General features: G+C 34.0%; 1 protein-coding gene across 1 annotated transcript in view; it reads right to left on the bottom strand.

Moving 5' to 3' along the window:
* SPATA17 (spermatogenesis associated 17) overlaps positions 1 to 13,119 on the bottom strand; it is a 273,537-nt gene that overhangs the window by 28,958 nt on the left and 231,460 nt on the right. Inside the window, exons 7-8 of the mRNA XM_044674960.1 lie at positions 8,854 to 9,060; positions 833 to 981 (exon numbers count right to left, since the gene is read on the bottom strand). Coding sequence (XP_044530895.1) covers positions 833 to 981; positions 8,854 to 9,060 — 356 coding nt within the window. The remainder of the gene's footprint in view (positions 1 to 832; positions 982 to 8,853; positions 9,061 to 13,119) is intronic.

Raw genomic sequence — 13,119 nt, 5'->3', positions numbered from 1 at the left:
AAGGAATATTTTCAAAAAATATTCGAAAATCTGATTTTCTACACACCAGACCCTAACAGAATAAAGCATATTATATATGCTTGCTCACTGACAAAGATTCTCTTAAAAGCAATTGTACTATATATGAAAATTATGAAGGGAACATTGGAGTTTTTTTCTTTTTCCTAAGGTGACAAAACACATTTTGTGATGCATTATCATTTCCAGATGATAATGACAACAGTCATAATAAACTCACCACAAATTTTATAATTTTTTATGAACTGAAAACAACTCTAGCATGCTTAAGAAAGGCCCCTTAGAGCTTTGAGCACATGAATTGAGACATACCTCAATGAAGCTAATGACAATAATTTAAAATTTTACATGCCACCAGTTCCTCTTTTGTCTTCCTCAATTATGAAGGAACCAACCTCTCCTATTGCTTCTAACTCATAAAAACTATCCTGTAATATCAAGTCGACCAAGCTGAAAGTTATCTACTGTTAGAAATGATGTTACTGATATATTTTTTTTTAGTATAGTAAACTCTGCTTTCACTCAGTGATGAGAGGAATCATTTTGAAAGCATAGATAAGAGACTTCTTTTTTGCCATTTAAAAGGTAATGCTCTCTGCACATTCTTTTCAGTTGGGAGTTAATGATTTAGTTTTGCTATCCTTGCCCATCTTATCAATGACATTTGCATCTTGTAGAATATCTACTGCTGGAAATATCGGATATGACAAAGGGCTTTCTTTCACAAAATAAGAGGTTCCTAGATGCAACGGAGAACAGAAGGCATTGGAAAGCACAAGGCACCAAACTGTGGCACAAAATAATGAAAACTCACATGTTGTCATGAACACGGTTTTTCCATTCCTCCCTTCTGAGTTCCTCTCGAGCATCTTTTTCCGTATTGATTGATGTGGCCACCCGCAAGGTTGGCTGCAAAGGCTTGTAGCGCTGCTGCAATACTTCAGCGATATCTCGGAAGGGCCCCTGACAGGTACAGGATAAGGTCAGTGTTTTATTGGGGTGGGTTTCTTTTGACATATTATTGATGACCAAGAATAGAGAGTGTCTGGAAAGTACAACAAGTTTTTCTTAGATAAATAATTAATAAAAAGTAATGGCTTCTAATACAAGTAAGGAAAAGCATGAAGGCTGATACACTGTTACAGCAATTAGAAACATTTTCATCGATTTGATATGACACTTCTTAAATAAAAGTGGCTATTTTCAAGAAAAAAACTGCCTAAAATGAAGTAGAATCATTGATTTCACTTAATTCCCAAATAACCAAAAACCCTTTTAATTGTGCAATGGTTCAACCTGTGGCAATTTCTAATTTATTTTCTAATTTAAATAAATATTTTTAATTATATAAATATTTCACTAATTTTTGTTCAGTACTTGTAAATCCACTTAAAAAATTCTGATCATGAGCTACAAAAATCCTTTCTATAAATGACAGTAGTGCAAAAAAAAGTGGTTTTACCATTAGTTGAAAGCTTTAGAGGGAAACTGAAATCTTACCTTTAACTGATGGCATGCAGAAATGTATCAGAATCTTAATTTCCCCCAAATTTTACAAATTCTTAATGGAAAAATCAATAACCACATTGTTTAATTACTTCGATACTGATATTAACCATTTCATAATATTCACATAGCTATGTACACACACCCTTACATAGGAAAAGCCTGCGCTATATTGCAAAGATGATTTATACCATATCTTAAGTAGTAGTAGTAATAATCATAATCATAATCATACAGTAAAAGTAGTAACTGGCAAAAACTCACTTGTAGTGTAATTAGTACCACATTAAGCTCAATACAAATCAGAGGTAACTCAAGGTTTTGTAGTATCACTAATTACATCTTGTTTTCTCTCCCCCTTCTTCCCCCCCTCAGGCACCCCCACCATTACTGTTGTTTTGTGAGAGAAGTAGTAAAACCATCTGAAAATATGAATGGACACATTCCAATCATGTTCCTTCTTCTTAAAGATCTCCTCTTTAAATAGGTTATCACTAACAAGTCACAGCTGGAGTTACTGCAAGCACTGAGTGAAGACTGTGGGGCTAATAAAAAGAAATGATTCACGCCTCATTTATGTTCACTTATGTTTTACATTAATAGAAACCAATAATAGGAACCAGTTACCATAAAAGTCATGGACCGTAAATAACACAAATGGCAAATAAGTATCATCTAGTACTTTTCACAGCTGGACAGGAGGATTGCTATATTTGAAAGTAGTTAATGGATTTTTATTGGAACTTTACTTTTTAAAGATACAGGGACATGATTCCATGTCTCCTTTTAGAAATTTTCTGGTTTTAAACATCCATATTTTTGTGCTTTTACAAACTCTTACTTTTCTTAGTTCTAGAATATATATGGAAGGTTGAATAGATTTTGGGGAGACTCTTGACTAAGCTTTGAATATAAACAGAGAGGGAAAAAAAGTTATCCAAAGAAGTAGGTATAGGCAGAATACAGACAATCCACTTAAGAATGCCAGTTATTTAATTCAACAGTGACCATATTGTTAATTAGACATAAAATATTCTTTATTATTATTTATGACATAATTTCTTTCAAGTGTTATTTAAATCATTTCAGTCTAAAAGCATGATTTAATATGTGGAAAAATGATTATAGAGTGCTATATAATATGCTATCAAAGTATCATGCTGCCCTGAGGAAAATTAAAAATATCAATATAGATTTTTCAAAAAAATCTAATTTATCATATATTCAGCAATATATTTTTTTTGTCATTGAAATAAACTATTCCCTTAGCATCAGCAAACATCAAAAAGCAATTTACATATCCCATTTTTTAAGAGAATGTATTGGAATGTGACTAAATCTGGAGGAGTACCCAAATGGACTTGTCTCTCTTTATAGCATTCTTATTCTCAATTTTTCCATAGAAATAAAGAATCGAGGTCTAGTTTTGACCCACCTGTTATCTTTACTCTTTGCTTCAAATATTACTTGCCCCTCTTCTATCAAATTATGGTTATTCAAATATCTTCAAGTTTCAGGTGGAAGCTGTGTGAATTATCTTATTAATGTTCTTTAATGAAGCGATGACTAATTTCACTATTATCTGTACTTTTGTTAGACTGTAACTACTTAATACAACAATAAAAATGATAGATCTGATAAAACAGATATATCAGTTACATGAAAACTTTTTCTTTTATGTACAGTATCTTCCACGTATAGTTCTTACCTATAAAATGTGGAATACCAATGTTCTTAAGTGAAAACATATGGATAGTTAATTTTTCTACTTTTAAAGAGCTATAAATCTCATAATCACTTAAACACTACCTCTAAGAAGCAAGGACATTTTGGTTATTTGAAAAGGTGTTTTTGTAACAGGAATAATTATAGTGTGTAATATAGACAAAAGTCAAAGTATATTATTTAGGCATTGTTATTATAAAGAAGTAAATTATGGAGAGAGAAAATATATGCATTATTACGATCTTCTATCTAGCAGCCCACATTCTGAATTCTTAAGTGCTTTTAATTTTTAATCTTCCCTTAATAACATTTAAAATATACATTACAGTACAAATGCCATCTGTCTAGCAAATCAACATAGCAAATCAACATGTGAGAAACATAACTAATCCAAGTGCAGAAATTCTATTTGAGTTGATTTCTTAAAAGAAATAAAATGACTAATAAAATAATTTGAGTTAAAAAGATATGAATTCAATTCAATCAACACATTTTATGTGCCTGGCACTTTGCTGGATTCTAGGGATATAAAGAAAGTTGCTGTCTTCAAGGAGCTCAATGTTTTCAATGAGATAAAGTGCTATGATTGTCATTTTTCATTGTCATTAAGAGGAAGGATGAGCTAGTGTGCATACAGCTGGTCTTGGAGTCAAAAACTTGGGTCTAAGTCCCATCTATGACATACATTTTTTGTCCAAGGACAAGTCACTTAATCTTTCAGTTCCTTTAAAACTAAATTATAAATGACTTGCCATTCTTCCTTGGTAGATGGAATTTCCACACCAGGAGTTACCCCATGCCTATGAAATCATTGATCTGAACAAAAAAAAGTTTTCAATGAAGTATGACTATAAAATAATATTTTATAATGATGTTTGCATGTAGCATCGATTTAATAAATATTTGCTAATTGGATCAATGAAATAATAAATATCAGAATTTATATATCTAAATGAGTAGGATTCTCCAAAATAAATGTATATTTTAACCATTCTACTGTATTACCAAAAAACCCATACATTTTGGAACTGCCTTCAGAGTAATGTAAGAATAAGTTCCACTGGTATTTAAATGTCACTTTTAAATAAAAATTATGTTAGCCAGCTTGATAACGTACTTTATTCACAAAACTTGACTCCAAATGGCTTTTATTCCTAAAAACTATCACTGTTTTAAAAAGGGTCAAGGTTAAGACTTGTCACTGAGAATATTCAAACTAAGTAGGTTAGTTCTAATGACAATTTGAAAAAAATCTAAATATACTTTTATCAATGATGTAACATGTATATAGCTTACTAATGTTATTTTTTGGAAGAATAATGATCTTCTTGGATCTTTTCCTACAATATTTCTCTAATCTTACCATGTGTGCCCACTAATATATACCATGAGATCAAACCTAATCCTGTGAATGGGATATTAGAAAACTATCATGAAGCAGAGGATTGATTCAACCACAAATCATTCTTGTGGCTTCTCCTTTGCCACTTTGTTGACCCCATACCACAGAGACTAGAGTTCTTAGCTAGAACCATATTCACTTTCTCCATTAATAATCTAATATACTGATATCTGGTCTTAACATCAGTAATGTCAGCTTTCTGGGTTTTGGGCCCTGACATCTACATGCCAGCTTGTACTTAACTGATGGGCAAATCCTGCTCTTCTGGATTGATACTCAATTTTGGACTCTGCTTTGTTTCTAGTTTGTTTTTTGCTTGACTTGATCTTTCCCATTTGATTCATCTCCAAGTCTTGAATATGCTTACAAGTTTCATATCCTCTACTTATTTTCTATCTAAAGTAATAGCCTTGTTGATTCACTCTGACTTTAGTCTAAGCCTATAGATTTACTTTGACTTGGATTCCAGGACTTTCTTGTTTTCATTTGCCCTATTATAGTCAATTCTTGGTTATTATGTTGAAGTTTATATGTTCTGATATCTTGTTTGAAACAAAGGTCACATTATTTTTTCAAGACACATCAGAAAGCCTTTGATATTCTTTAGAATTTAACTTTTAGAAATGTGTCAGCTCTAAATGAAGTTAACAAAAATGTCAAGATTTTCTAAATGTATTGTAATGTAAAATGTAAATAAATTTTGTATATTAATGTGTTGCGACAATGTACAAGTTGTATCATGTTGTGGTGGTAGTTGTGCTTCATACTTGAAGAGAAAACCAACATGATATCACTCTGTTGGATCAATGTACAGTGTGGTTAACTGTGACTGACCAGACCAATTCAAGCTCAAAGGTTCTAACAAAGGTTGAGCACAAATAACTTCTATGAATATTTATGCTGGAGATGTCCATTTGTGCTTCTCAAGTTTCTTTTAAGCTACTGCAATTTTGCATTACTCATAGAGCACAGCACCTTTTTTGATGCAGAAATGTCATGTTTGATACTATAGCAGTATCTCCCATGTCCCACAAATTAGACTCAAGTTCTTCAGAGAGATCTTTAGAGTTTCCTTTTATCATTTCTGAACACCATGTGAGTACCTGCCTTGTGTGAGTTCTCCATAAATTAGTCTTTTAGGCAGGGTGTGTTTGGCATTACAACATGACCAATCCATCAGAGTTGTGCTCTCTGAAGTAGAATCTGAATGCTTGGCAATTTAGCTTGAGAAAGGACCTTGGTGTCTTATCTTGTCAGTTAACCTTTAGAATCTTTCTAAAAGAGTTCAAATAGAAGTGATTCAAGTTTCTGGCATGATTCTGGTATACTGTCCAAGTTTGATAGGCATACAATGAGGGCAGCACAATGGCTCTGGGTATTTTCAGTTTAGTAGGTGGCCTAATAACTCATATCTCCTAAACACAGTCCTTCAGAATCTCCCAAAGAATGAGGTAGATCAGGCAATGAATGCAACAACCTTATCATCTATGTATACATCTCTGTAAAGTATACTGCACCAAGTTAAGTAAATTTATCCATAGCATTCAAAAATCCTCCATTTGCTGTAACCAATGGCCCCAGAATGAATGATGCAATACTAGTTGGTAGAGAACTTCTATTTTCTTGGTGGGTTGTTAGGTCAAATTAGCTCAAGGAGCAGAGAATCAATTCATTTTTTGTTGAATCTTACTCTTAGAGTATACTAAGGCACAATCAACTGCAAACAAAAAGTCTCACACCAACTCTCCTCCACTTTAGTTTTGATTTGTAATCTTTTTAAGTTAAATAATTTATTAACTTAGCTAAGCTTGATGCCATTCTTCTCCTCATTGAAGGTGTCTATAAATATCCTGAAAATATGTTAAGAAGCATGGGAGGAAGGACACCACTCTGCTTTGCTCCAACGATGACAGGGAAAACATGAAAGTATTTCCCTAATTCAGAACTCATGTAAGTATGACATTATGGAACTGACATATACTAATGAATTTTTTTGGGAAAGCAAATTTTGCCCTGATCTTCTATGAGCCTTCATGACTGACAATATCAATGGCCTTGGTCAAATTAATGAACATGTACAAACCTATTCTGCTCCTAACATTTCTCCTGGAGTTATCAGGCAGCAAATAACATATTGACTATTCCTCAGACCTTTGTGAAGCCATACTGGTTCTTGGTTAGATGACCATCTTCCAGTTGAAGGATCATCTAATAAGGATAACTCTGGCAAGAATTTTGCCAGCCACAATTAAAGGAGACATCCTTCCAGTGATTGACATAGGACAACCTATTTCCTTTTCCTGTATAGAGATGGACAATGAGGGGATCCTAGTTCTTCTAAGGAAATGATCTCCTCTTGCTATATAAGCCAGAAGTTTTCACTGAGGTTTATATGAGTAGTGGACCACCTACCTTGTAAATCTCTGCTGAAATGGAATCAGTTCAGCACTCAACCTGTTTCTCCAAAATCATGTCTTATGCAGTGTGGTTCCATCAGCTTTTAGTATCTGGGATGCATCAAAGGTCTTTGGCCCATAAATAGCCTTCAGGGCATTATGGAAATGCACTGAGTTGTAACTATCAACCTAAAACTGAATTTCATCTGCCTTCTTATTGAGCCAAGAGTCTTACATCTTATTGCACTTTATTTCTGATGGAGTTAAATGCTTTCTGAGAAACAGATGGACTATCCTGCTAGTTCTTATTTTTGATTTTGTAATTTCTGAGTTTCCCCATCCTTTTCATCAAATAAATCCTGATGTTAAAAACGTTCTGACACAGATGAGTAAATGGGGTACTGTACAACAAATCTTTGAAATCTGTCCACTCCTTTTCTGCTCCACTGTTGCCAACTGTTAATTGTTCAGCTTTCCCTCCAAATAAGAAACAAACTATTCCAGCAATCAGTGCTCTAATCTATTGACATTCTTGTAGTCATCTTGCCTTAGGGCTGGCATATTTGATGTATGTGAATGTTTTACTTGGAGAGAATAAGTCTATGATCAGTCCAGCACTTTCTGCCACTCTGACATCCTGTTTATCTCTTCTCCTTTTAAAGGAAATAGTCTATGGCCAATGTTTGCTGCTAGGGTATATCCATGAAGTTTTATGGCATTTAGGCTTAATACATATGTTGTAATTGAATTAACCCAGGTATTTATTTTCCTCAAAATATAAATTAACTTGTGATAATCTAATAATGAAATACAAAAAATATGTAGCTAACTTTCTCTTATCTATACCAATGGAAAGGAGTAGTGGTGCAAACAATTCCAAAGAGCAAAGAATTAAAAAATAATCCATATCTGCCTTTAGAATTTATTTTCATATTGACACTAAAATATAGGTATTTTAAATATTCTGACAATTTACTTTTAAAAAGACCGAAGTTATACTGTGAAGACGTGACTCAGAAGAAGTTTGAAATCTTTCCAGCTTCTATCTTTTGGTTCTCTTTTCAAATGATCTCTTCTCTATTCTAACCTTTTAGATTATCAGACTTAATCTTAGGTATAACTTTCCCTGTTCTCATAATTTACTTGGTTAGAAATAAGTAATTAAGTATTTGGAGATTTTAAAAAGATATTTAATTTCTCAGCTGAGTCAGTGGTAGAAAGAGTTCAATGACAAAGCTGGCACTATTAATTGCAAATCTTTCTTACAAATTTACCAAACAGTAGCAGAATTGAGAGAATAATCAAGGGTTTAAAAGTTGAATAATAAAGAATTGGGAACAAACAATAAAGTTAATAATATGACAACCCTTTATATTTGTGGATTATACTTTGTCTCAGGCCAAGCCTAATATTATCAGATTTTCTCTTTTTCCTTTCTACGGATAAAAACTAAACATTACATAAATAAGGAACTGATTACAAGATGAAAAGTTAAATTAATTGTTTGACAGAAAGTATACATTTTCTGAGAATAACAATAGAAAAATACCATTTTAACAAAAAAATTTCTAGACCCTGATTAGTAGTCCACTTATTTTATGCAATATTTAATAAAACAAAATTCCACTACAAGACAACTTGAAAAGCCTATTATAAAAGTTCATTATAAAATGATCTGACATATTTGGTTTAAAATTAAAATTAGGTTATTTAAAATGAGCTTATCCTTCTAAGCATGATGCAAAGACAAAGAATATTTGTGATAATGCAAATTAGCAGAATTATTACAAAAGAGCTATAAAATACCTGGCATTGCTTCCTGTTAATGGGTGGTAAAATGTCTGATCTTGGGAAAGAACGCTTGCTTGTGCAAGCAAGCCAGGTGGAAAGGTCTTCATAATCTGTCTGCTGAATTTGAGGGGCTGCGGATGGCATTTGAAAAGCCCTCACTTTCCTTAATTCAAATTCCATTGGATCTGGATCTCTAAATGGAGAGTTGTATATACCTGGAATCTAAGATAGAAAATATCATTTTGATATTAAATATATGATTTATCTAAGGATAATACTTTTGACAAATTTTAAAATAAATGTTTAAATTATAAAGCTATTTCATCTACCACTTATAGCTTTTATATATAAATTGTCACAAGCTAGAACCAGTAATATGCTGGTAAATGTTTAACTGACTTTCTGAAAGAAAAAAATTGTATACAAGACACACTTTTTACCTTAACTCACATTATTGACACTTTTCCATTACTTTTAAAAGTCTAGACAATCCAAATAATAAATCAAGGCCTGATTTATAGCATTTGTCAATTTCTGAGGTATAAATGCTAACAGAGAAAATTTAGCAATAGACTTTCACAAGTCAAGTTTGCTTATCTGCAGCACAACCCTATCTTTAATTCTTCTCTTCATTTCTGCCTTCCTTGACTTCATATAAACTTCTTAAGAGTAGAAACTGTTTCATATTTTTACTGGTTTCTCCATTCTTTATATGATGTTTTGCAAATAGTAGGTACTCAATATATGCATATTTCTTGACTGAGTATTGATATTTACAAAAAATGGGCTGGAAAGGATTCTAAAACATAGAAAATGATAAGTAAAGGTAATGGTGACACTAGGGATATTATAATAAAACTAAGTGATTTTTGGTTACACACACTGGGGTTTATGAGAGACTAGACCCTCAGACCAGAACAGCCAAGCTGCTCCTAACTGACAAAGGGACAGTTAATTAACTGTCACCCTGGGGCCAGAGGCTTAGAATACAACCGGCAAGGTAACAGGTTATAAGTGGTTTTAATTATGAACAACTAAAATGTCGGATAGGGATGTCTACTCTAAACCCTTAAAACCTAATGACAAAACCCACAGGGAAAGGGGAGGACTTATTTCTACACTAACTTAGTGACCTAAACAGACAGGGCCAAAGGAGCTGTAATGGAGTCTCTGGGTGACTGCCTCAGACTCAGTCCTGCCAGGCTTGAACACAGCTAAGGGCTAATGTGGCTTTCAGGTTCTCACTGCAATCCACTGATGAACTCTGGATTCCAAGAGCCAAGGTGGTCTCAGGTACCAAGTAGAGAAGGTGTGCTCGAGACACTGTCTACCAGATCTCAAACTTCTCCTCTTCCCTTGGTACAGCACTGAAAATCTTGACCTCTTTGCTAGATGCCACCACCACATAGGATCCCAGGGGAAATCAGGATGCAGGATGTCCTTTTACTCTGAGTTCTCCCAGGGCTAACCACAGTTTGTGCTAACCCCTAATGGAGTCCCTCTAAGAGCACAAGTCACTTCTTCCTGCTCCTTCATTCCATCTTGGAATTCCCAGCTCCAGCTCCTTCCTACTAGATACACCTTAATACTTAATCAGTAACTAATCTAATCTTCTTCACAACAAAACTAATTATTAATCAGTCCCAATCACATATTGATAATGGCTTGATAAAGTCATAATAATAAAATCAAATGGTACTAGGTAAGCCATATAGTTTATTATTATGTATAGGTTCTAGGGATGACCATAATGTTGATTAAATAGTAGTCATACTAATCCTCTGCAATCTGGCTTCCAAACTCATCAATAAACTGAAATTACCAATGATTTCTTAATTGTCTAATGTAATTGCTTTTTCTCAATTGTGAAGTGTTAATTTTTTGGGGTAGGAGTTTGAACAAAGTCAGGAGAGCAGTTTCTTAAACGTAAAACAGTTTATTATTAGGAAAGTATGGATAGGAAATAGAAAGGAGGAAAGTAAGAATAATCTTATAATAGCTTATAACTATACCTAAGATCCCAATCCTAACTAAAATTTTCTAAAAAACCCTAAATCTATCTGCCTTTGAGGGCAGTTTCTTCTGCTAGGGCTAGGCCTAGGCATAGAATTCTCTACACTGACTATGTAATAATTTATTCACTATTTAACTAATCTATCTACCCAAGCTAATTAATAATCAATAAGGCTTTTAAGGCCTTAAATCCATTTCTCTGTCTCCAACTGTCAGTTAGAAAACTCCCAGTCCAAGAGAGAGTGAGCCACAAACTCCTCTCTGACAAAAGTCCCTTTACAAATGCCTGCAACTAACTAACCAACTCCTAGCCACACCCTTCTAACTGTCACAAACTGACATCCTGCACAGCCGGGAGGGGGAGGGAGGGGGAGAGGGGAGCTTTTACTCAGAAATCTTTTTGCTCCCTTGCCTCTTAAAGAGAAAAAGGGAGAACTTAAGAAAAACTATCTTAATGCAATCTTCATCTTTTTTTATCTCTAGGCAACCTTTGACACCACTGATCATTTTTTTCTCCTGTATATTTTCTTTTACTTAGAATTTCATACTTTCCTAATATCCCCCAGAGTTTTGCTGGTAAATTTAACAGTCAGCTGTCAAAAAATAAACTATATCCATGACACATTTTTATCTTTAATTTACATTATTGACACTTTCTTAAGTCTAGTAAGCAACAAAAAATCAAATGTTAATTTTTAGTGTTTGTTGATTTTTGATGTATAAATGCTTATACTAAAAATTTAACAATAGGATTTCCAAGCCAGTTTGAGCTAGCTCCAATACACTTCTGTCCCAAATTTCTGTGTTAGTCTTTCTTCTCTTATCCTTCTATAATCATATTTGATTAACTTTTTAGTCCCAAAGAATTCAACTATCATTTCTGGCTCATATCACCAACTGTCTATTAGGCATCTCAAACTGGATCTCCAAAGACATCTTTAACTCAACAAATGTTCAAGACAGAATACGTTATCTTCTTTCCTCAAAATACCCTTCTCTTCCCAACATTGCTATTTCTATTGAGAGCCCCACCATTTTTCCAGGAATGAAAGCTTGGTGGAATGAAACCTCAACTTTTCACTTGTATGTACCCCATATATTTAGTCTGTTGCCAAGTATTGCTTTTTCTATCTTCACTATGTTTGTTTCACTTTGCTTTGCTTTGTTTTTTAAGGCCTCCCTACTCACTTGTCAATCCTGGTCCTTACTGGTCTGGGAGCTTTGTCTATTCATCTCAAGGTTCTCCCCATTCCAGTCTATCCTCTATTCAATTGCCAAAATTATTCTCCTGATATTCAGATCTGACCACATCAGAATTCTACTCAGAAAATTCCAGAGGTTCTCTATGAGCTCCAAGATCAAACATTAAATCCTCTGATGGACTTTTGAAATCCTTCACAAATTTCCAAGTCACTTGAGGAACAAAATAGTGATCCAGACATTTTCTCCGATCCTTGTGAAATTTAAAACCACTCTAAAACAGAGGTTGTATATCAAAGATAAAGCAACTGGCTGCTTCCATGGTCTAGAACGCCTAAAATCCAAAAGAAGGTAAAGAAAAAACTCAAACTCAGAGGCTTACTTTCATTGACTTTGAACTCACTTAGCATCACTCATCATCTCTCATGCTACCAGCAGGTAGGTTGTACTATTAGACCCAAAGTCACAACACAGGCTAAGATCAAAAGCTTTCTTTGAATCCCATTCTTCACCACACTCCCCACAACTCCAGACAACAAAAGTTTGCTAGGACCTGGATAGCCAGCTTGACCACAGCCCATGAAAAGCAAAAGATTTCCAGGGGTTATAATCCAGTAACACCAGTACTTAAAATCTTTGAACTGCCAGTACCAATAAACTCTGAACTCCCAATTCTTGATTAAAGAACTATAGAATAGAGAAATGGGAAATGTCTTCACAATTTCCTTGCATGTGATGAACTATGTAAGATTTCACTAAGTGTGAGGGAAAGAGCATACATCAAACCTGAGCCATTCCTGAGCACCCAAAAGTCAGTTGGGGCAGAAATCTAAGCTTATATACCATGATATTTGCCCAGTGTAGGAGGAGTCTTGGACTTTGCAATTCAACCGCGAAGGAAATCATAGTCAGTGGAGAGAGTCAGGAAGTGAGTGATACGGAAAATAAGAGGAAAGGAGACTGAAAGTAGCAAAGATTGCTGGAAGAAGAAATTGCAAAGACCTTGAATATAAAGATAAAATAATAGGAAAAAAGTAATAAGGAAACAGGACCTCTAGATCTAGCAAA

This window comes from Gracilinanus agilis, chromosome 4 (assembly GCF_016433145.1).
Source record: "Gracilinanus agilis isolate LMUSP501 chromosome 4, AgileGrace, whole genome shotgun sequence".
In the NCBI taxonomy this organism is placed as follows: Eukaryota; Metazoa; Chordata; class Mammalia; order Didelphimorphia; family Didelphidae; genus Gracilinanus; species Gracilinanus agilis.
The sequence above is the reverse complement of the archived record's forward strand: the minus strand, read 5'-3'. Positions and strand labels throughout refer to the sequence as shown.